Source organism: Mus pahari, chromosome 10, assembly GCF_900095145.1.
Source record: "Mus pahari chromosome 10, PAHARI_EIJ_v1.1, whole genome shotgun sequence".
Taxonomy (NCBI): Eukaryota; Metazoa; Chordata; class Mammalia; order Rodentia; family Muridae; genus Mus; species Mus pahari.
Window position 1 is genome coordinate 53,563,281 of NC_034599.1, and position 22,313 is coordinate 53,585,593.

The 22,313-nt window shown below is 45.4% G+C and overlaps 1 protein-coding gene across 1 annotated transcript in view; it reads right to left on the bottom strand.

Moving 5' to 3' along the window:
- Window positions 1-22,313, bottom strand: part of Rec114 (REC114 meiotic recombination protein) — a 99,257-nt gene that overhangs the window by 4,091 nt on the left and 72,853 nt on the right. Inside the window, exons 3-4 of the mRNA XM_029543095.1 lie at window positions 3,729-3,926; window positions 1,113-1,199 (exon numbers count right to left, since the gene is read on the bottom strand). Coding sequence (XP_029398955.1) covers window positions 1,113-1,199; window positions 3,729-3,926 — 285 coding nt within the window. The remainder of the gene's footprint in view (window positions 1-1,112; window positions 1,200-3,728; window positions 3,927-22,313) is intronic.

Here is a 22,313-nt window from a genome sequence, read left to right on the forward strand (position 1 = left end):
GGATGGTTGTGAGCCACCATGTGGTTGCTGGGATTTGAACTCAGGACCTTTGGAAGAGCAGACGGGTGCTCTTACCTGCTGAGCCATCTCACCAGCCCCCTGTAACTGTCTTATTTATCTTTAGTAAGCCAGCCATGACCCCCCCCCCAGCCCTTATTTTCTTTATGTACCACTATTTGCACAGTTTAATAGGTGCTATTTAAATACAAAAAGACTCCTCATCCTTTCAGGTTGATGAACATACAGTTTCTGTGGGAAGCATGAGTTGTTAGTATAAGCCCTTGCCTGGGACAGCCAGGATGTAGTGAACCAGAGGTTCCTCAGTGAATTCCAGCAGGTAGCAGCCAACTACTGTAAGTGTGAATGGAGCTACAAGTGGGCAGGAGCCATCTGCAAGAAGGTCTGCGTGGCAAGGGGTTGAGAATGTCAGCAAGCAAAAGATTCTGAAGGGCCCTATGATTTTTTTTTTTAAGGGCTAAGTAGGCTCCTGGGCTCAGACAGACTTCACTGCATAGCATGACATTTGTTTATGAGCAGTTGGTCCATGAACTTAAAGAACTGGTAGAAGAAGATGGGAGTCTGTAAACATGCACAGCTTCTGTACCAGCTTTTATCCTGCTGTGTCTTTGGAACTGAGCTGTTCCTGTTAAATGGTCTGGAGTTGGTTCCAGGGCCATCTTTACCAGAGCCCATGTTCAGGTAAACAGCAATAGTGATTTTTTTTTTATGCCTTCCCCCTACTTTCCCTGTTCCTTAGTTGAGACAGTAGCACTAAAAGATGGCCCTTGAAGGAATTAGGATCTTGGTTTGGTTTTGGTATTTGTTTTAGAATAGTTTAAATTAAATTCTCTCATTCTTTCAGGGAAGTGTTGATTTCCTCACAGCACATGAAGCCCGTCTCCTGTTTACTTCCTCAGACAGCCAGTCTCCACATGCTAACCTGTGTGGTCTAAGGGCAGGGGCAAGCTAATGGCAGCAACCTGTCGTTGACCGACTTCATCTTCTGTTTAATAATACTTTAAGTTTCTTTTCTAGGATAAGAGAAAGAATCGAGGAATACAAATTTGTGTATTTTGTTCCTTTTTTAGGAACAAAGCCCAGCACAGAAATACCTGAGCTAGATGTGTCACTGAGGTCCGTTCCTGTAGAACATCTGCCCCAGCTGCCATACACACGTGCTGCTCCAGGGTCAGGGAGGGCTGCAGAGAAACATGCAGTTAGAAAAGGAGGAGGGTGGGGTAGGGAATGGGACTTAGATAAGTCTGGTTCATGTTTTCAATTCCTACAGTTTATCAGGTGTTACAGAAGTCAAACTCTGGTGCCTAGTGTCCCTCTATCTCTGCTGTCAGTGCTTTTGTGGGCTGCCTATCAGTTTAACTCACGTGGGGCTGCAGTGAGAAAGATGTCAGCCAAAATACCACCCCCCAACACTAAATAGCAGCTGAGGGTGGCCACACTTCTGAGTCTGGTGGGCTCTTGGACGAGGTGGTTCAGCTTAGCAGTCGAGGGAAGCTTTGTGCACACACTAAGACTTTATTCTTGCTCCTACTGCTTCTGGACATCTGTGCCCACAGAGAGGTCCTAAGAACTACCACCTGTCTTCCTATCTCCTCCCCCCACCCCTGGGCTCCTGCCTGGCCCTCTCCTATGGTGGTGTAGGTTGTCTCAAGAGCTCTTGGGTTGAGAAACACCTGGTGAGGCCACAATTAACAAAATTACAAGGCTAGGGAAAAGTAAAACCTAAAACACAAGCCAAGAAATGACTCAGGAACTTTAATTATTCCTATCTGCAAAGAAGGGAACAACTACTGTTGACTAAAAGACGTGGTATAGATAAACACTGCGCCGTAATGCTGCATGATGGCCTGAGCTTGGTCATGCCTCAACTTTTAAGGTAGACTAAGAAAGCATGCGTCCAGCTTTAGGTCTCAGAAGTCATGGGTTGACTTGGGACATGTCTGCTCTAAGGCAAGCTTGCTGTATGGAGACCTTGCTTGTGCTCAATGGCTTGACCTTCTGCCCTGCCAATTCAGTGAGTCTCTTGTTCCTTCTGGGCTCTGGAGTCTGTCTTTGCTCACTGGCAGAAGAGCAGACCTGAGAAGGTGGCCGTGCTGGCAGCAGCGGTTGTGACAACAGTGTGGTTTCTGTTTGTTTTCCAGGCACTGTTCAGTTTTCTTCCCCAGTTCTTCTCGTTCACAACTTCACAGTGGAGGCTCATGGCTTGCATGAGATCACACAGCTACCATTAAAAAACAGGCTAGGACTCTAACCTAGATCTATTCAAATACCAGAGCTTGTGGCCTTTGCATAATATCAGGCTGTCTCACCTATCCAGAACACAAAATTACAGATGAGAAGAGTCCCTGAGAACAGATTTAGTCCTATTAGGATGTTTCTATCTAGACAGTCTGGCACCAGCCTTTAGAGTCAGCACACCAGAGCCTTTGTCTGCTGTTGTAGCTCCAGGCCCAGTCTGCATGTGTTCCCACATGGTACAGCCATACTTGCCTTATTTGTTAATAGGCACACAGGCAGGCAACATAGACTGAACTGTAGCAGTGAACTTGAAGTGTCTTGGCACCACAGCCACTGCTCTGGTCTTCACTTCTCTCTCAGCCATTTGGAATTTTTAGGTACCATGCATTGATCAGTGTATACATATTGTTTAGTAAATTATACCCAACTTCCAGGTGTCAACACATTCTGTCACTTGTTCATAAAAATCATTTACCTGGGGGGGGGGGGCTCAAAGAAGTCTTGGGTCAGAAAGGCCTGACACCTGTGTGGCAGACACAAGTTTTCCAAGATTCTTACTTCAGCTTACATTTCAGGCCCAGCACACCAGTACAAACCTGGAGGCTGGGGCAGGAGGATCACAGGTTTACAGGGCAGATCCTCTCCAAAACCAAAACACACCTTCTGTTATTGTCAGTAGGTAGTGTCCGTTGTTGTCTAGAAGGAAAGGCCTCAATTCTGTTTGAAGTGCTCACTGAGAGATGCACTGCCCTGAGCTGCCCAAGGCTCTGAAGCACCCTTCCTCCTCAGGGCAGCGGTAGTTTGGCTGCCAGTGTCTGGTGTCCTGCTCGGGCGCTTTCTGGAAACAACCAGCACTAGTCCAGTGTGGCCCCTTTTACTCTGCATGCCTTGGGAAACAAGGGCAGTCCACTGCCTGGCTTGTAGTGTGGGGAGCCTGGCTCCTCAGTCTTCTGGTCCCACTAATGCAGACAGTGAGGCTGGTAGGTAAGTGTTTTACTGTGATGAAATGGTCTTGACCTTGAAGGATCACACTTTGAGAACCCCTGCTCTGTAATGACACTGGAATACATTTCTTGGCCTTTAGGCAGCTAGTTTGAAATTATGAACCTTGAATTTAAAAGATCACTCAGCATTAGATCTTTTTTTTTTTTTTTTTTTTTTTGGTTTTTCGAGACAGGGTTTCTCTGAATAGACCTGGCTGTCTTGGAACTCACTTTGTAGACCAGGCTGGCCTCGAACTCAGAAATCCACCTGCCTCTGCCTCCCAAGTGCTGGGATTAAAGGCGTGTGCCACCACGCCCGGCCTGCATTAGGTCTTTTTAAAAATGTGTGTGTGTGTGTACATGTTAGTGAGAGGCCAGAAAAGCATACTGGGTCACGTGCAGCTGGTGTTACAGGCGGCTGTGAGCAGCCTCCTCACAGTGCACCACCCTGTCACAGTGCACCACACGATCCGAGATATCAGCACTCACCCCCTGCTGCAGTGTGTCCTTCCCTTGGCTTTCACCTGCTTCCTGTGGGCCTTGGTTCTGCTGAAGCTCCTGGGTGGTGCTGTCAGGCTCCTGAACAGTGACATACTGGGCCAGGGTCTGCACACAGCCACAGCAGCGCTCCAGCGCCTCTTCCTTGGACTCCCCACTAAACTGGACACGAAACATTCGGCTCTTGTTCTGTGTGAAAATGAAACATCAGCATTGAGTATTGTTCACCCTGAGGTCTCCCAGGGATGCTCTCTTCCTTGTTGGGGCAGGTACACAGAAGCCAGGAGCTTCTTTCTGTACCTTTTTAGAATCCTCACCTCGTACTAGAATTCATTTCCCCCAGGCAACGACAATGGCAAACTGGATGGTCACTCAATGACCTTCTAGTCATGATTTTATCTTGCTTTCAATACAGATTTTACAACTGATAGTTTTCATTTTTAATAAATTTTTAAGTTAGCATAAACAATAGTTAAGTTTCATAGCATCTCATTCCTTAAATAGAAAAGCCTGAAAAAATATGCAATAGCCCTGGTTTCACTAAAATGTTTCTGAATAGGACAAAGGGAGGAGCAGGCTGGGCTGGGGAGAAGGCTCTGTGGGTGAGGTGCTCACTGCAAACATGAGGCCCTGCACTGGATCCCAGAACTCACATAGAAGCCAGGCATGCAGTTCTGCCTGTCATCCCTGCACTGGGGAGTGGTAGCTGGAGGACCCCAAGGTCTCAGTGGCCAGACAGCCTTGCTGAAATAGTAAGTTGTGAGTTCAGTGAGAGAACCTATCTCAAAAAATAAGGTGGAGAGTGACTGAGAAAGACAGATCTGATCTCAGTGAATGCTTATATGGGAGGGATGGGAAGGCTGCCATGTTAAATGAGGTAGTGAACTTAAACATTGGGGAGGGGGGCACAGGCACATGCTGGAAGCATGTGAACTCATAACTTCTAGTACCCTATATTCTTAGGACACCTCACGGCTACAAGTCAGGTAAGGGAGAGCCCTTTAGTGTCCTCTATGAATTCCTTCAGCAGATTGGCAAATGTGGGGCAGGTGCATCTAAATTAAACAAACAAAAAGAAAAACTACAAGTAACAATCAGTAACAAGCTTAAAACCAGACCCAGGTCATAGTAGCATGAAACCATTATTGAGTACGAGTTTCCTTTTTCCACTCTAATATTCTGTCTGGATGAGTCAACCCACACAGACCTTCCCAAGCAGCACTGCATACGTTTGCTCAGTCTTTTCCCATAAAGAAGAAAGGTGCTGAGATTATCATGTAGATTGCCCTTTCAATGTAAATCATGTGTGGTGTGTAAATCCCCAGTATCAAGGAAGTTCTAAATGTTCCTATAAACAAGTTGTTGCTTCCCCCCTCCCCCCACTCAGTTTATTCTGTTTATATAAAACTCACCAGAGCCAAAGGCTTGGGCTCTGGGAAGCATGTAGAACCCCTCCCCATGTTCCCATTCACCCAGCTTTCTGAGGGTGTTGTCATCACTCCCTTGAAGAGTACCTGGATCTGTTAGAAGTCACCTTAAAGCTCTCCCATGTAATACATAATATATAGGTTGTATTTTGTGCATATTTTAAGCCACAGTGCTGTAGCCTAATTTTCTATTCAATGGATGTATAAAAATAGAAGTATAGCTCATTACTTCTAAAAGCTAAAGCATATCTCTCTATTTAACTGGCCTCCTACTGACAAATATTCAGGTTGCCCCAGCCTTTCCCCTATTTTAACTCCTGAATGCAGGCTTGCCCATGTGCCTGTCCCCTGTGCATTCAGAACCGAGATGTTTTTCATGGTCATTTTGTCACATAAGAGGTAAGCAGATTTTCAAACTTGGATTTCTCTGGTTATAATTGAGCTTGAAGATTTTTTTTTCCCAAGCTTCCTAGTTCATTTGTATCTTTTGTGTGTGTGTGTGTGTGTGTGTGTGCGCCTTTAGCATTTGAGATTTTTGGATGACTAATTCCCAAATTTATCAAGTCAGTAAAATCGACCTGCGGCCTTCTGAGAGAAAAAGGATCACAGAGTCAGAAGAGGGTGGCAGAGTTCCTGGAGCTGCAGCTACAGGCAGTTGTGAGTGAGCAGCCTGCTGTGGGTGCTGGAAACAGAACTCAGGCAGTTAAGTGCTCCTATCTGCTAAGCCATCTCTTCACCTCCAGGGAAAGCATTTTCAAGTTCACAAACTGTCCGGACAGTTTGGGTCATCTAAGCTGCCAGTCACCTAAGAATTACAGTATTTTAAGAGGTGATTCTGATCTTAGCTAGATACTTAATCTCGAGTTAGGTAATTTACAGGAAACTCCACGGACCTTTTGGAAGCAAGGCTGAGTGCTGGCCTCTGCACTGTCTCCACACATAGCACAGCAGAGGCTTTTCTTCCCAGGCGGGAATAAGGTCACCAAGCGCTTAAGCCACTCTACAGCAGAAATTGTCACCCTGCTCTGGAAGATGTGATACCCCAGTGCTACACGGAGCCAGGGAGGAGGCATCAGAGACCTCAAGTACCCATTGTGTTTTCCTGTTAGCTTCAGATTACTGAGGTTTAAACTGCATCCCAGTCTTGAGGCCCAAGAGGACAGGCACCAACCCAGGAGTGATGAGAGGCCAGGCCCTGAGAAGTCATAAGGATTACAGAAGGTCACTGAGCAGAGCCCCTTGGTGCTTTATAAGAAAGACAAGGGGGTGAGGCTAGACACATGCTTGCTCCCTGGTTCTTGCCATGAGATGTCTTGTACCACTTTGAGACTGTCGGCAAGAAGGCCCTCACCAGATGCCAGTCCTTTGAGCCTCCAAGACTGCAGGCTGTATAAATCTTTTTTTCTTTATAAAGTAACCTAGCCTGTTATCTCATTATAGCAGTGGAAAATTGGCTTAATACATTCCGAGAACAAACTTGAGTGTATTTGCTCTGAGATAATTGTCAAAGACCGGGATGGACAAAATCAGCAAATTTCTTTAGTGAGTCGCTAGGATGAGAGACAAAGACTTACTCCTTTCATCCCAAGTGTCTCTCAGATAGGAATGAAGTGTCTGCTGTTAGCCCACTGGCCAGCGTTCTTACTAGTGCTCAGTGCTGTTTAAGGGAAGGAAACCTACTGTACATGCCTGCTTAGTCTGTATTCTGCTTAAAGAGAAAAAAATACAATGTTTACTATCTGCAGGATCCAAGTTATGTTAAATTTCTGCTACAGGAACACAAACCTTACCTCTATTTGTCAATTTGAACAACAGCGTATGTTGTACAGGGGCTGAAAGCTCTGTCAGTATGTGACATCAAGGCAGGAAAAGAAACGATGTTGTTAAGGGTCAAAAGTATTTGATGGGGCCTGTGGACGGCTCGGGGCAGAGGCACTTGCTGCTAATTCTGATGACCTGATTTCTGTCCCTGGGACCTACATGCTGGAAGGAGAAACCCAACTCCCCAAATTGTCCTCTGATCTGGCTCTCCCATGCCTCCTACTATCCAAAAAATAGTGATAAAAAGCACTTGCTAGAATGCATTGTGTAGTCCTGGCAAACATCTCAGTAAATAAACTACATCTGAAACAGAACCTCCTCCATGTAGTTAAGACCTAAGCGCAGCTAGAGATGCAGCTACCACTTGAACACCATAACCCATGCAGTCAGGGAGAGGCCAGGACACTGGCGCAGCCACAGGGTACCAGGGCTCAGCCTAGAGGCCAGTCACTGTCCTGCTGCTGTGACAAGTACTTGTGAGAGCAACTACAGCAAAGCAGGGTTCCCGCTGGCTCGGGTTCATGGGGACTGAGATGGCTGCTCACGTGCCATCTGCAGAAAGAGATCAATGCTGGTGTTCACTAGACTTTCCTGCTCCTCCACTTCATTCAGTCCAGGTACCCAACCCACAACCAGGGTGAGTCCTGTTCCCTCACTGAAACCTCTCAGAGGTGCCAGCACAGACCTGCCCACAGATCTCTCCTAGTTGACTCTAAAAACAAGTCAAATTGTTTTTATTTCACTTCACAATGAAGAATAGCCATCACAGGTAGGGAAAGTACTGTAAAATGTGAACCACTGGAAATAATCATTATTTGCAGATGATAAAATTACTTTCCTAGAAACCTAAATATTAACATGTTAATAAAAGTTCAATAAGGAGGTTAAATTTAAATTGACTCAGAAAAAAATCAATATTAAGTAGCTGGAGATAAGTTGTGGATAAAGAATATCATTTATATAACGGCAAGCAAAATACTTCTAGTTTTAATTTTTAAAAAAGTCTAAGGTTAGCCGGGCAGTGGTGGCGCACGCCTTTAATCCCAGCACTTGGGAGGCAGAGGCAGGTGGATTTCTGAGTCGAGGCCAGCCTGGTCTACAGAGTGAGTTCCAGGACAGCCAAGGCTATACAGAGAAACCCTGTCTCAAAAAACCAACCAAACAAACAAACAAAAAAGTCCAAGAGCTGAAGAAATGGCTCAGCAGTTAAGAGCACTTATTGTTCTTGCAAAGGACCTGAGTTCAATTCCCAGCACCTACACTGGGCAGCTCACAATTACCTGTAACACCAATGGTACCCAGGGGATCAGAAGCCTCTGACCACCAGGGGCATGTGCATATACATTTAATAATACAAATAAATCCTTTAAAAGTCTAATTATGACATGTATTAAAGCTTATGTAAATTATTATATATACATAATCAATGTCTAAATGCTTTGAAGCAACGTTAATGTAAATGAAGTATATGTATGATTTACAGAAGAAACACAGATGTTTGCCAACATCAGCATGTCTGTTAACGTTGCCATTGTTCCAGTATTGTTTATGCAGCGATTTCCTAGGAAAGGCTGACTCATAACAGACCTGGTATTCTTTCTGACCCCTTTTCTCCAATGTTCTCTGAGCCAAAGATGGCAGTCACCTGTTGGCACTGGGCTGGATCTGTTGCTCTGTGCATTGTGTCCACTTATGGTCCAGGAAGCCAGTTCTTATTGTTTCCTTTAATGGTTGTTACATTTCTTTCTGGTTGTTACATTGTTAAACACTACATGTGATCTGCTGAGAGGTAGTCCCTCTTACTAATGTATTAACATCATGACTGTAGCCACCTCAGAGATAATGAGCAGAAATGGCTTCTGAGATCAATGACTGTACGGTGGCAGGAAGCTCCTGTGTGTCCACCGTGAGACGTTCCATACTACTGAAGTTTGTCACCCACAGCCATAGCAGAAAGAACTGCAAGTTCAAGTTAGAGGTCACTGGAAAGCCCTGTAGGTTCAGAGACCCCCTGAACTCTGCGATGCTCTTTGGGGTCTGTGCTCCTGGCTAAGAGCCATTTACTGGATGCACATAAGTGCCCCTTGAATTCCTAAAGTCTGACTTAAAATTAGTGTCTGTCCCCTAAATTTCATTATATGCTTGGCCAAATGTTAACTGATTGGTTTTCTCTCTCTCCCTTCCTCTCCCTCTCCACCTCCTTCCCTCTCCCTCTCTTCCTCTCTTTTTCTTCAGTTTTGAGACAAGAGTTTCTCTGTGTAGCCCTGGCTGTCCTGGAACTTTGGTCTGAAGACCAGGCTAACCTTGAACTCACAGAGATCTGCCTGCCTCTGCCTCCCTAGTGCTGGGATTAAAGGGGTGCGCCACCACTACCACTAGCTTCGTGTGTGTGTGTGTGTGTGTGTGTGTGTGTGTGTGTGTGTGTGTTTTAAGGGGCTTCATCTAGTTGATTAGTTTGCATGTTTCTTTGATATTTAACATATCTAGCACACAAATAAAAGGGAATTTTAATTTTTTAAAGATTTACTTGCATTATTTATTTATGTCTCTATGTGTATGTCTGTGTATGAGGGGAAAGGGTGCTCACAGAGGTTAGAACGGAGAATAAGATTCCCCTGGAACTGAAGTTACACGTTGCTGTGATGCCATCCCATGGGGATCAAAGTACAGCTTATAGAAGTGGGTTCTCTGTATTTTATGGGTCTCAGAGATTGAACACAGCAAACACCTTTCTCTACAAAGCCATTTACTGGCCAGGGATTTTTTGTTTGTTTGGTTTTGTTTTTTGAGGCAGGTTCTCTGTACATAGCCCTAGCTGACTTGGAACTGTGTTGACCAGGAAAGCTTCGAAGTCACAGAAATCTGCCTGCCTTTGCCTTTGGAGTGCTGGGATTTAAAGGCATGTGCCACCACACCCAGTTCCTATTTTTAAATATTACAATGAGAAGAAATGACAATATATACTCCATGAGACCTTCAAAAATACCTTCTTAAACATGTAACTAAGCAGCCTGCCTGCTCCCGGTGCTCAGAACAGAGAAGCCACACGGCACAGCCACATGCTGGCCACCAGCCTGCATGCCAGGACCAGCTCCTACTTACTTGGGGTTTTGTTTACTGGGCAAACCTTTCTTCAACACGTTCTTCCAGCACTGGTTGCCTCTGCCCCAGGGGCTCCCCATACCCATACCTTGCCACATACACAGCAATGGGAAAAGTAGGACATTAGTGTAAGCATGGCCGGTCATGCAGTTCAGTGTCATCTTGCCTTTATTGTTGTTCCAAACAGAAGACAGTCCATGCGTCTTACAATCTTCAACCAGTTCTTGCTGCCAATGAGTGAAAACCCTTCCTGAAACAGCAATTAGGTGGGGTTAGTGACAGGAACAGAAAGGGACAAATATTTGTAAGTCACACATGGAATGAGGCCACCAAATGCCAAGGTGCATACCTCACCAGTACCAAGTCCCAGCCTTCATTTAAAGACTGGCTCTCAACCTCTTTGTAAACATCACTCATACTTGTTGTAAGACACATTTCTCTGCTTCCAGATTTGCCCAGTGACCTCCTGAGAAACAGGCTTCACTATTCTCACTTAGGAGTTTATCAAACTCACTGCTAACTGTGTGGTGAGATTCCTTGTCATAAGAACCCTGTTTTCTCAATAATGGTAAATGTGAGGCCATTCGGTCTTGTGAGTATTCAGTTGTTTGTTTACATCTGACCGAGAAAAAGGGAAAACCAGCAGAGAGAGCAGCAGCGGGTACAAGCCTCAAAGAAGCACTCAGAGGACCTAGCACTGTCTGCAGAGCGGATGTGCAGGTTGCTAGAGCCTGTGGCTCTTCAGCTGCCTGCCTGCTACTGGGGATGCAGCCTGAGCTAGAATATCTTCAGCCTGATTGCCCACCATGAGCAACAAGTCCTTGTGGACAGCCTCCTTACCCTAGAAGCCCAAGAACTCTGAAGACAAAGGAAAATGCCCATGGCCATTCCGGCCTCCCCAGTTTGCTCTTCCTAAATCCATAGTGGTAATTTTCAATTTCCATCAAAATTCACCGATAGTGTCTTTTAAAAAACAGAACAAGAAGTCAGACAATGGCTTTAAAACTTCCTCATATTGGGCATGGCAGTACACACCTGAAATACTTAGGAATACTGACTCAGAAATATTGCCACGTTTGCGATCTGCTCAAGTCTCACAATGAAACTTGGTCTCAAAATAAAAACAGGACAAAACCTCCCAGATTAGTAAGCAGAAATGTGTCATTATGACACCCCCAAATAAGCTGTTTCAGGTGGCAGGCTGTGGGGAAGGCATAGAGTACACAATGCCTCAGTGCTTATGGGGCACAGTTTGGTAATGCATATGTATTTATCCTCTGACCCGAGGCCGAGTGCTAGGGATGCATTTGCAGATAGGCTTGCACCCATCTTAGATCAGTGATGTACGATGCACAGACATTACTGCATTAAACCTTACTGCATTTGTTTGTTTATTTAGCAAGAGGTGGAGGGGTGCTATCATGCAAATGTGGAGGTCAGAGGGCAACTTGCAGGAGTGTGTTCTTCCACCTTCCAGGGGTTAAATCCAGGTCAGGCTTATGCAGCAAGCCTTTTACCTGCTGAGCTACCCAGGACATGCTGTTTTTGCTAGTTAATGTGAAACATACCCCCTCAAAAAAAGTGGAGTTTAAGATAAAATATTTTATATCACTTCCACATTTTAAAATAAATAATACTTGAAATTTAGGGTTTTTTGAATTTGTGTGTGTGTGTGTGTGTGTGTGTGTGTGTGTGTTTGTGTGTTTGCTCTACACTTCATATCCATCCTGTCTATACCACAAAATGGAGGAGCCAATTTCTGGCCTATGCCTGGCTCTCTCTTTCTCCCTTCAGACTCTGACCACCTTTATCTTGCTGGGTTTGGACAGAGTTCCTGGAGTTCCCAGGGCCCCGGAGTGCATGTGGTGTCTGTAAAGACAACTGCACACATGACTTTCCTGCATTGTACACCTCGTAGCTCATTTCCAGAGTCTCATCATTGTGTGGTCCTTAACCCCACCCCCCACAGTCACCCCGAAAGCTTGCCATGGTGGCTCCTGGGAAGCTGAGGCAGGAGGACTGCCATAAGGTCTAGGCCAGCCTGAGCTACATAGTGAGGTCCAGAGCAAGACCCAGTCTCAAAAATTAACAATAAAAAGCCTCTATAAACAAACCGGAAGAGATCAGGAGGGGGAGCAGAGGACACAAAGGACTCAGGTTCATTGTGGCTAAGCATGGCCAAAAAGAAGACCTTTGCCCTCGTCATCCAGGTCTCTCCCTCACTGCACTGGTTTCTCGAGTGGCTCAGATGCACTTCCCGGTCCTTTCCAGGTATGTTTCCTTGCCATGTAACTCATGCTGGCCTCTAACCTGGTGCCCTTCTGCCCACGCCTCCCAAATGCTGAGATTACAGGTCTGCGTCTCCACACTTGGTCTCTGATGCCTCCTGGTTCCAACTCTGCTGGCCAGGGTAAGCTAGCCACTGCGGAGGAGGATGTCACTGCTGGTAGGGTCACTGGTGCTGAACAAGATAAATCAGCTTTAAACCCATGCCAAGTGTGACGTCATAAGCTTTGATGTGAACAGGGCACTTCATGTTCACAAAATGGCAAAGCATTGCAACCTGCTACAAAGACGCTGACTCAGAGAAGCACACGAGACCACGGCTCCAGAACTAGCTGGATGACTAACCGCCGAGAGGTAACCCTTAGTCCCAAGCTCTGGGTGCCAAAGGCTTCCTGATGAAGGGGAGCTGGTACTCACTCGGGTGCTGGTGGCAATATATTTAAAAATGAGATCCCACCCGAAGCTTCAGGGCTGTGTTTCCACTCCCTTGCTCTGAGGTTTAAATTATACTGAAAAGAGGAAAAATATCCCCGATAGTAGAGTCTTTGCAGGACACAACATGAGGGAAGAAAGAAGCAGCAAGGTGTGTGCTTTTAACAGTGATAGCCAGTGGTTATTAATTATGTTAGTCAAAAAGAGCAATGAGACAGGCAGTAAAAATCGTTTGCAGGTGGGTCAAGATTAGATCATAGTCTAGGACTTGAATGTGGGTATTTCTACTTCGTTAAAAAGTCTGCCATGTTGTGATAGAGAAGAAACACTGGTCTAATTTCCAAGGGGTCACCTCACATTTCCCACAGAAACAAACATTCTCAGACTGATGATCATAGCTCATAACCTGAGATGCTACACAGGAGCTTGCTGGGTCTGTATGCTGTACCTTCTTGGTGTATGCTAGAAACACAACCCTGTGGTCTCATGCTGAAGCACAGGCAGTTTAACAGTAAACAGCAACCATGAGTAAGGCCACAGCATGACGCTGATTACACCAGTCATTCCTGCCAGTGACTGCAACAGAGTCCAGAGGCTGGGTCACAAATGCCCGCTGCAGCCTCTGCCTCACACACTCACCTGCTAGGACTCTGTGACTGGCCTCATGGTAACTGCAGGCTGAGCCAATCAGCTGTCTCTCTTTCTTGGGGCTCTCCACAGGCTTTCTTTCAAAGAACCTTACGGAGCTTTTATTCTTCCTAACAAAACCTTCAGACACACCACAGGTCTGCGGGACTGTGAGAGTTTCTCAGATTACTTATTCCCCCTTCATTCCCAAAGGAAACTTTTTTGATTGGACATCTATTTTCTGTTGTAACTTTTTGAGAAACAGCCTCCTCACACAGTCCACACCAGCCTAAAACTCTCAACCTTCCTTTCCCCAGCACAGATTTTTTATTTTGTTTTATTTTCATCGTGTAATGTAAATTCTGAAGCACACATACAAGAGTAGAGAAAACTAGCACAATGAAATGATCTGGTTACAATTGTCACATACAGCCCCTCATTACACTCACCCCACAGCCACCCACACCCTGGATCATTCTGAAGCTAAGACATATCTGTAAATATCACAGAATGTATTGCTTCAAAGCTAAGGTCTCTAAAAACATAGCCACAAGTTGCTGTGGCAGGGTGGAGTATGGGTCTGGGTGGGCTGCAGAGAACAGGTAGGTGGATGACAGCCATGCGTGCAGATCAGGTGCTCTGGCACGGCTGCTGAGCATCATGGGACAGACAGTTGGCTCCAAGGATGATATGGTAGGCTCAGGAAGCTTCATGAAGTCTGACACAGTAAACAGCTACTCACTCATCAAGATAAAGTACACCAAGCATGGCACTCTGAAATATCAGACAGACTGTGCTCCTAACACTTGCTACTTTATGATCCCTTTGTATGATGGGCTGGCCCTGCTCCTCGATAGCTGCAGCACTCTGGAGAGCTGACCCTGCACCTTGCCTGTACAGTGCTAGAAAGCTGGCTGTGGTGGTGTGGGTGTGGGAGGGAGAGCTGGCCCTGGTGGTGGTGGTGGTGGTGGTGGTGGTGCACTGGAGAGCTGGCAGGCTGACCAACCCAGGTTCAGATCCAGGGATGTGAGCTGACTCACACCAATATCTACCCCATCTATGAATTGCTGGAGTAACCAAAGCTACAGGGTATCCAAGCAGAGTCACAGAGGAGATCCAGTATTAATGTGTCAGAACCAGAGGCTTCGAACCAGAACAATGACTCATCGCAATGAACATTTACAAGTAAAGCTGTGTGGGGCAAAGGGTATGCTGTGGGGACACATCACAGCTTCTATGGCATGTTTTTGTTTTTTTTTTTTTTTTAATTATTGTTTTTGGTGGGTGAGGGAAGTTGCAAAGGTGGGGGCAGATATGGAGGAATGGGGAGATGCGTGGGATTGGGGTGGATGATGTGAAATTCACTAAAGAATCAATAAAAAGTTAAAAACATAACCACAAAATCAAATCTTTTTGATTAACAACTTCAGCCGGGCGGTGGTGGCGCACGCCTTTAATCCCAGCACTTGGGAGGCAGAGGCAGGCGGATTTCTGAGTTCAAGGCCAGCCTGGTCTACAAAGTGAGTTCCAGGACAGACAGGGCTATACAGAGAAACCCTGTCTCAAACAACCAAAAAAAAAAATTTTTTTTTAAACAACTCCTTATCATCAAGTGTCTTTGACAACATCACATTTCCCTGTCTCTTGGCCCTTCGTTGTGTGACCAGGCGATAGCATCCTTCCTCTGCCGTGGGGCTGCTGGGTCCCTTAGGGCTGCAGATTTTTCCCTGTCTTTCCTGCCCTCATGACCTCTGCTGAGTCATCAAGTCACTGAGTCTCCATCAGAAATCAACAGGTTTCTCTCTGGAAAGGGCTGATGAGTAAATATTATAGGAGTGTGAACTTAGGCCTGGGTGTGAGAAAGCACCACAGATGAACAAGTGTGGCTGCTGGGCCAGCAAGGCTTTACCATGGACACTGAAGAACTTTAGATAGTCCCGTACATCTCACAATAAATTATTCCTTTCTCAATGCTTTTTAACCATTCAAAGGTGTATACATTAGGGGCTAACAATTAGGGGCTGCCTAACAATTTGATCCTTAGATCCACATTAAAAAGCTAGGCAGGAGGATACAGTATAATCCTAGTGTTAGCGGGTGGTAGGTACGAGGACTCCTGGGCGGGCTGGCCAGCAGTCTAGCCTAATCAGCAAAACCAGGTCTCAGGAAGCTACGCTGCCTCCAAACTAAAGTGAATGACTCCTAAGGAATAAGGCTGACCACTGGCTCCTAACTGCAAACGTGCACCCACACACTGGTACATGCATACTGCATACAAACAAGAAGAGCAAAGCTACTCACAGCCCATCGTTAGTCATAATCTCTAGACTCACTCTCACTCAACTCCGTTCCTGTGCCTGCAAGCAAGCTTTTCATATGTATCCTGACTCTTGTATTCCTTACAGATCAAGAACTTGGATCAAATCCAGGCTCATCTTTCCTTGGATTTTGCTAGACCACAGATACGTGACTCTACCACAGGCACATGTGTGTCCTGTCCTATGTGTGTGAATTTAGCAGTTACAATAAGCACTGCCTACACTCATTAATTCACTAGAAGTTGCAAAACAAACAAGCAAACAAACAAAAAACCCTGAATTTTTGTTCCTTGTTATTTATGAACTTGAGTATCTGTGGAGGACTTCCAGCCTAGCATGGTGGCCCTCGTCCATCATTCCCATAGGTCTTTCAGTTTGCAGTTTCACTTACTTGGTTTTAAAGGGAAACTAGGAGAAAAGCCATCGCGTCATTTCTGCCTAAGAGGACTAAGATGGTCACAAATTCTACTTGTGTTATAAACAACTTCGGACTGAACAACTTCTGGAAGCATCGTGTACACACAGAGAAGCAAGCAAGTGCAGGAGGATTGTGGGCGCCGGGGAGAGGGACACAGGCAGGGTGAGCCTCTGGTCACCGAGGCTTTATGCTTGGAATCAATTTCCAGACTGAAGCCAGGCACGCTGGTACATATCTGGGAAGAAGGAAGACCAGAGTTCATGGTCATTCTTGGCTACTTAGCATCTTTAAGGCTAGCCTAGGCTACATACAATTCTGGCTAAACCTTAAAAAAAAAAAATCTTATAGATTTTTATGTCTATGAGTGTTTTGCCTCATGTATGTGTATCATGTATCATGTTTGGTGCCTAGAGGTCAAAAGTGGGTGTCAAATCCCCTGGAACTGGAGTTAGGGTTGATTGTGAGTCACCATATGGGTACTGGGAATCAAACCAAGATTCTCTGTGAGAGAAACAAGTGTCCTAAACTCCTGAGTCATCTCTCTACCCTCCCTCATCTCAAAACCTTTAAAAACTAAAACAAGAATCCAGACTGACAAAGGGAAGGAACCTACTGAGCTTAATGAGTTGAGAAGAGAGAGTCGGGGAAAAGCAGATGTGGCTGGAGCTGGTTACAGGATGGCTGGAAGCAGACTGCTCTCTGGCACAGTTTCAGAAGCCTGCCTCAAGGATCCTGAAGCCTCTGGCTGACCTCTGCAGTCTTGGCACTGAAGAGATGACGCCAGCCCTGTACAAGAGTAACCTCTGGAAGGAGAAACTGCACCCGGGAGACAGCCCCGCAGTCCCAGGATGCCACAGGCGGGAACAGTTTCTGCAGCTAGAGTTGACAGCCTTCCCTGGACGCAGAGGCTGCTCAGGACACAGCACACCTCAGAATTCTGTGGAATCAACTGCAAGGGAAAGGCCACTCTACCCCACCCTAGGGAGAGTCAAAATAAGTTTCCAAAGGGCCAAACTGGTGGTAAGTACTTTATTTGCTTAAAATCCCCAAAACTCTTTTAAGGGGCATAAAACGAACTAGTGCTTCATAGTGTAAGAATCATGTCTGACCAGAAATCATCAGCGTATGAGATGTGAGAAAGCTCAACAGGCTAACAACAGTTATTCAGCCTCAAGCAAAATGAGTCAGTAACAAACTGGAATTGCAGTGCCGACAGGCAGGGAAGGAGAGGGAAAAAGCTACATGTGCTCGAGCACTAAAAACCAAAAAGACAAATCTAAAAACTAAAAAACCGACCCAAGAATATAAGAATAAGAAGACCTAGCCGGCATTTTTTCTGGCCTCCGACTTGGGAAAGGTTACCTCTGAGGACAAAAAGAGTTCTGTATGTGGGTGGGTGGGGGGCACCCAGATGACTTTCAGTATATGTAAGTTAGACCTCATTAAGAGAAGCTGTTGATATCGTCACCAAAGTATATAGGTCACTTAAAAGATAAGTGGAAGGCCCTGGGTAGAAAGAAAAGTGGGTGGTGCAGTGCGGGTGAAGACAAACGTGACTGAGGAAGCAGGGCGCCCTACACATGGCTGTAGGATCATGGGCAGGCTCAACAGAGAGACAGTTTCTCAGAAAGGTCTTCACGCTATGCTAGAATGTTTTAGCTAGGCTGGGCAGTGGTGGCGCACGCCTTTAATCCCAGCACTCGGGAGGCAGAGGCAGGGGGATTTCTGAGTTCGAGGCCAGCCTGGTCTACAGAGTGAGTTCCAGGACAGCCAGGGCTACGCAGAGAGACCCTGTCTCGAAAAACAAAAACAAAACCAAAACAGAACAACAACAACAAAAGTTTTAGCTATCAAAATAATATCATTTTCTACCTTCTGACAATGTGAGTTTTAAATACTAAGCTCATTGGCCCAAATCTCAAGATTAGTTGGTCTTTAGCTCTATAAATTAATTCAGGCAGAACTAGCCAGTGCTCCTCGGAGCCACCCAGCACATAGAACCATGTGTCCTCTGGGCCAAAGGAGAGAGTGCAGAGACCATGCAAGTGCTCGGATGCACTGGGCCAAAGGCTTCGGTTCACAACGAAGTGGGCATCTGTTAGCTCTGTCTGGGTAGCAGGCACCCTTCTCTATGGAAACATCTTCATTTTCCTTTGAGAAACTAGCTGACCCCATTCACAGGATCCGGACAAGGCTGGCTTCTTACCTGCCCTTGCTCCGGAGGTGGACAGGCGACTGTCAGCATATGTACCTGCTTCTGACCTCTGTGCTGTGCGTTATGGGTGTGCATACAAGCCAGTAAAGTCTGTATGCATGCTGGGAAGGGAAGGTTCTTTCCATTAGCGTTGTTTGTCTGGAAGATAAGTAAGTGGCTGGGACCCCTCTGGAGCACAGAAAGCAGAGATGGGGGCGGCCAGTGCTGGTGTGCGAGCCCCTGGGCCCACTGCACTAACCCCCCCATTTCTGTGCAGTTTTGTGAGGCAGTGGGTCTTACTCGTTTACAAGAACAGAAGATGGGCTCATATTACTTGCAACCTGGTTTCTACCTTAAGAAGTACAATAGCTAAGCTAGTCACACTGTTCAAATATCCATCCAAATTTCCCAAATAGCCCATTGCTACAGTGTTTTCAAAATTCCACATCTCCTTATTTAATAATCAAGCAATTCATGTTTAAAAATTGTACTCAAGCCGTGGCAGCAGCAGAGCTGACCACTCGCCCCTTCCTCTCACACACAGCGCATCTGTCTTGGCTTCTGCGACTCCTCTGCTACCTTACTCAGTGCTATCTTTACCACACCTCAGGCTCAGTCACCTTTAAATAGCAGGTCTCCAGCACAGAGCTTTCTAAGACCTTCAAAGAAGCCGGGGGGGGGGGGGGCTATTGGCAAAGTGCAAGGGCTGAGGGGATGGCCAGCCGGCTTGAGTGGCTCAGATCCTTTAAGCTCCAATCACTACAGCCCTGGCTCTTTCCTGAGTTCCTAACTGCAGAGAATGAGGAAGGCAGGTAGGCAGGCCACCTTCAGAAGGCAGAGCAGAGCAAAACTCTTTGTCTCCCACCTCAGACATGTCTGAACTGCTGCTTTTCCCTTGCACACTGCAATCCCACCAAGCACTTCCAGGCATGCTGACACTTCCATCTTCTTTCTTGGTTTACTAAACCAGCCTTCTCCAGCTTCCCTCTCGCCCACCCCTCCCATTCCCACACAACTGCAAGAGAAAGTGTACCAGGCTGCCACTCACTGGCTTAGAGTCTGTCAATAGTTTTCTATTTTTTCTTGATAAAAATAAAATCTCTTCTATGACCTGCAAGGGAATACGCAGGAAGAATGAAATAGATGAACCACATGTTTACTGACACATGGGAGATGTGGAGATCATAAACCTCCACGAAGTCCTAGGAGCCTTCTAACCCTGACGCCCCTTCAGACAAGGAAGGGCCAAGGTTACAGAACAGTGTGTCTAGTGCTGTTCTTAGCTCCCAGAAGGAAAGGAATCTGAGGGGTAGTCTCATAAAACACCAAGCATTGTTGACATCTTCCAGCACATTCTGAGTAGACTTTCCTGGTTCTGAGCTCCCCATCCGCACATTCGCTAGTGCTCTGTGTGCCTGGCTCAGCTTACTCTGCCTCTTGAGTCAGCTTGGGAGCACTCTCACCTCCTGAGGAGACCTTTGCATAGCTTGGCTTTGATTTTTATGGCAAGCACTCCCAGGGAAATCTCGCCTTGTTCCAGACTTCTAAGATGATAAGAGTTCATGCTGGGTTGTTTTTAGGCTATTTGTGGGTGTCTCTCTAAGGCCTTCAGATTCTCAGAACACTAATAATCAGAGTGCCAATTCTGTCCGCAGCTTAAAGCTATAGAAAACATCCTTTATGTTCAATTCCTTCTTTATAAAATGGATTGTGGGAGCTGGGAAGACAGCCCCATCAGTAAGTTCTTGCAGGGCAAACAAGATCTGAGTTTAGGTACCAAGTACCCATATTTAAAAAAAAAAATTTCGGCACAGCATCATGCACCTGGAAGCCTAGCACTGGGAAATAAAGATGGCAGAGCTCTAGGGCTTGCTGGCCACACAGACGTCATCAGGCTTAGAGAGAGACCCTACACCAAAGACCCCGCAAAGCATCTGTCCAAGAATGTAGCCCCCCTGGCCTTCAAAGTCTGGGACATAAATTCACATTAAAAGACAACCGATATTCTAACTCCAGATTTCCAAGTCTTGTAGCAAAAACACAAACAGTAAGACAAAACAAGAAAATCCATTCCCCACCAAAATCACCAACCCCACAGGCATGGCCCTCGAGGAGAGCAACTGAGACAAAACTCAAGGCACCTAATTCCAAAGAACAATTGTAAATGCGCTAAACGCGCTAAGTTTGTTCAAAGCCTTCCAGATACCGGAATTAATTTGGGCCAAGAAAATGAAAATAAACAGCTAGAGAAGGACAATCAGAAATTGAAATCAAATTCATTTGTAGATCAAATTCAGTGTGGGGGGGTCAGTGGGGAGGTCAGTGAGGTCAGTGGGGGGTCAGTGGGGAGGTCAGTGGGAAGCCTTACCGACAGAACAGAGCTTCTGGAAGGCAGAACATCCATGCCTGAAGACAAGGTATAGGAACAGAATCACTCATTCAAAGAACATGATTTCCTTTAAATTCATGAACAAAATATGCAAGAACTTGGCAGTACCATGGAAAAGCCAAGCTATGAACTATAGGCATGGAAGACTCTAGGCCAAAGGCATAGATACTATTTTAAATTAAATCATGAAAGAAAATCTCCCAAATCGACAGAAAGATCGACCCATTTAGTTTTTTGTTTTGCTTTTTTGGAAAAAAAAAAAAAAAAAAAAGGTCCAAATTGACAGGACCAGAAAACAAATCTCCTACAAATACTAATGCTAAATACTAATACAAATACTAAAGACACAGTCTCAAGAAAGGGTCCTGAAAGCTGTAGGGGAGAAGGGACGAGTTACATAGACACTCATCAGAATAAAAGCTGATAATTTAGTGGAAACTTTTAAAACTAGAAGGTCCTGGAGAGATTTATTTCCAGTTCTAAAAGACCACTGTCAGGAGCCATCTAGGAACGGCTAAGGCTAGCAGGTGGCCTTCCTGAAGGTGGCCCACCATGGGAGAGATCTATGAAACAGGGTGCCAAAGAGATTTCATCTCAGGATTCTTACAGCTAATACACCTTTCATGTCACTATTAAATTAATATAATAACCCCTGGGCACTAGTCTACCATGTCAAGCAGATTTTCTGCAGATCAATGTAAAGATAAACCTTCATAAATTAATGCTGTTTAGATGAAATAATAATTATACAGAGTCCCTGATTTGATTCAAATAATGTTAGGAAGAAAGTTTTAAGAGGTGGTTTTAGTTGTTTTACTAGAAAGATGTAATAAACTTAGAATCAAGAATAGAATGTGGAGCTGGGCAGTGGTGGCACATGCCTTTAATCCCACAATGTGGGAGGCAAGGAAGGTGGATTTCTGAGTTTGAGGCCAGCCTGGTCTACAGAGAGAGTTCAGGACAGTTAGAACTATCCAGAGAAACTCTGTCTTGAAAAACAAAACAAAAACAAAAACAAACAAACAAATAAAAGAATAGAATGTGCCTACTCCTCATAATAGTAAATAAAGGCTACATAATAAGGAATACAGTGAGCTTCTTAATTACACCAAAAAGGTAAATAGGCTTTGAACAAATGTGTGTTCAAGGAAAAACATTTAGGTCCAAGGATAAAGCCCCAGATGTGCACTATGATAAGGCAAGGACATGTAAAACTGTTGCTTTAAACTTATACTGAGCATACAGAATGAAGCACTGCTTTAAACTTAGTATTAACATCCTTCTGTTACTCCCATTTTGTGTAACATTTTATCTATGAGGTAATTTCTAAGAATTTTTGTCTTTAAAAAGGTCACAAAAAAAAAAAAAAGAAATAAAGATGTGTTGGCTTGGGGGCTCTCCTCCCTCCCTCCCTCCCTCCCTCCCTCCCCCATGTCTGTTTCTACGTTGTGGTATGTATGAATACTGGTGCAATGGATGGAGCAGGCATTTGGGCCTGGTCAGAATGTGTATTATGAATGTATACATATCTGTGAATTTTTGCCTGTGTAAAGGATTTTAAT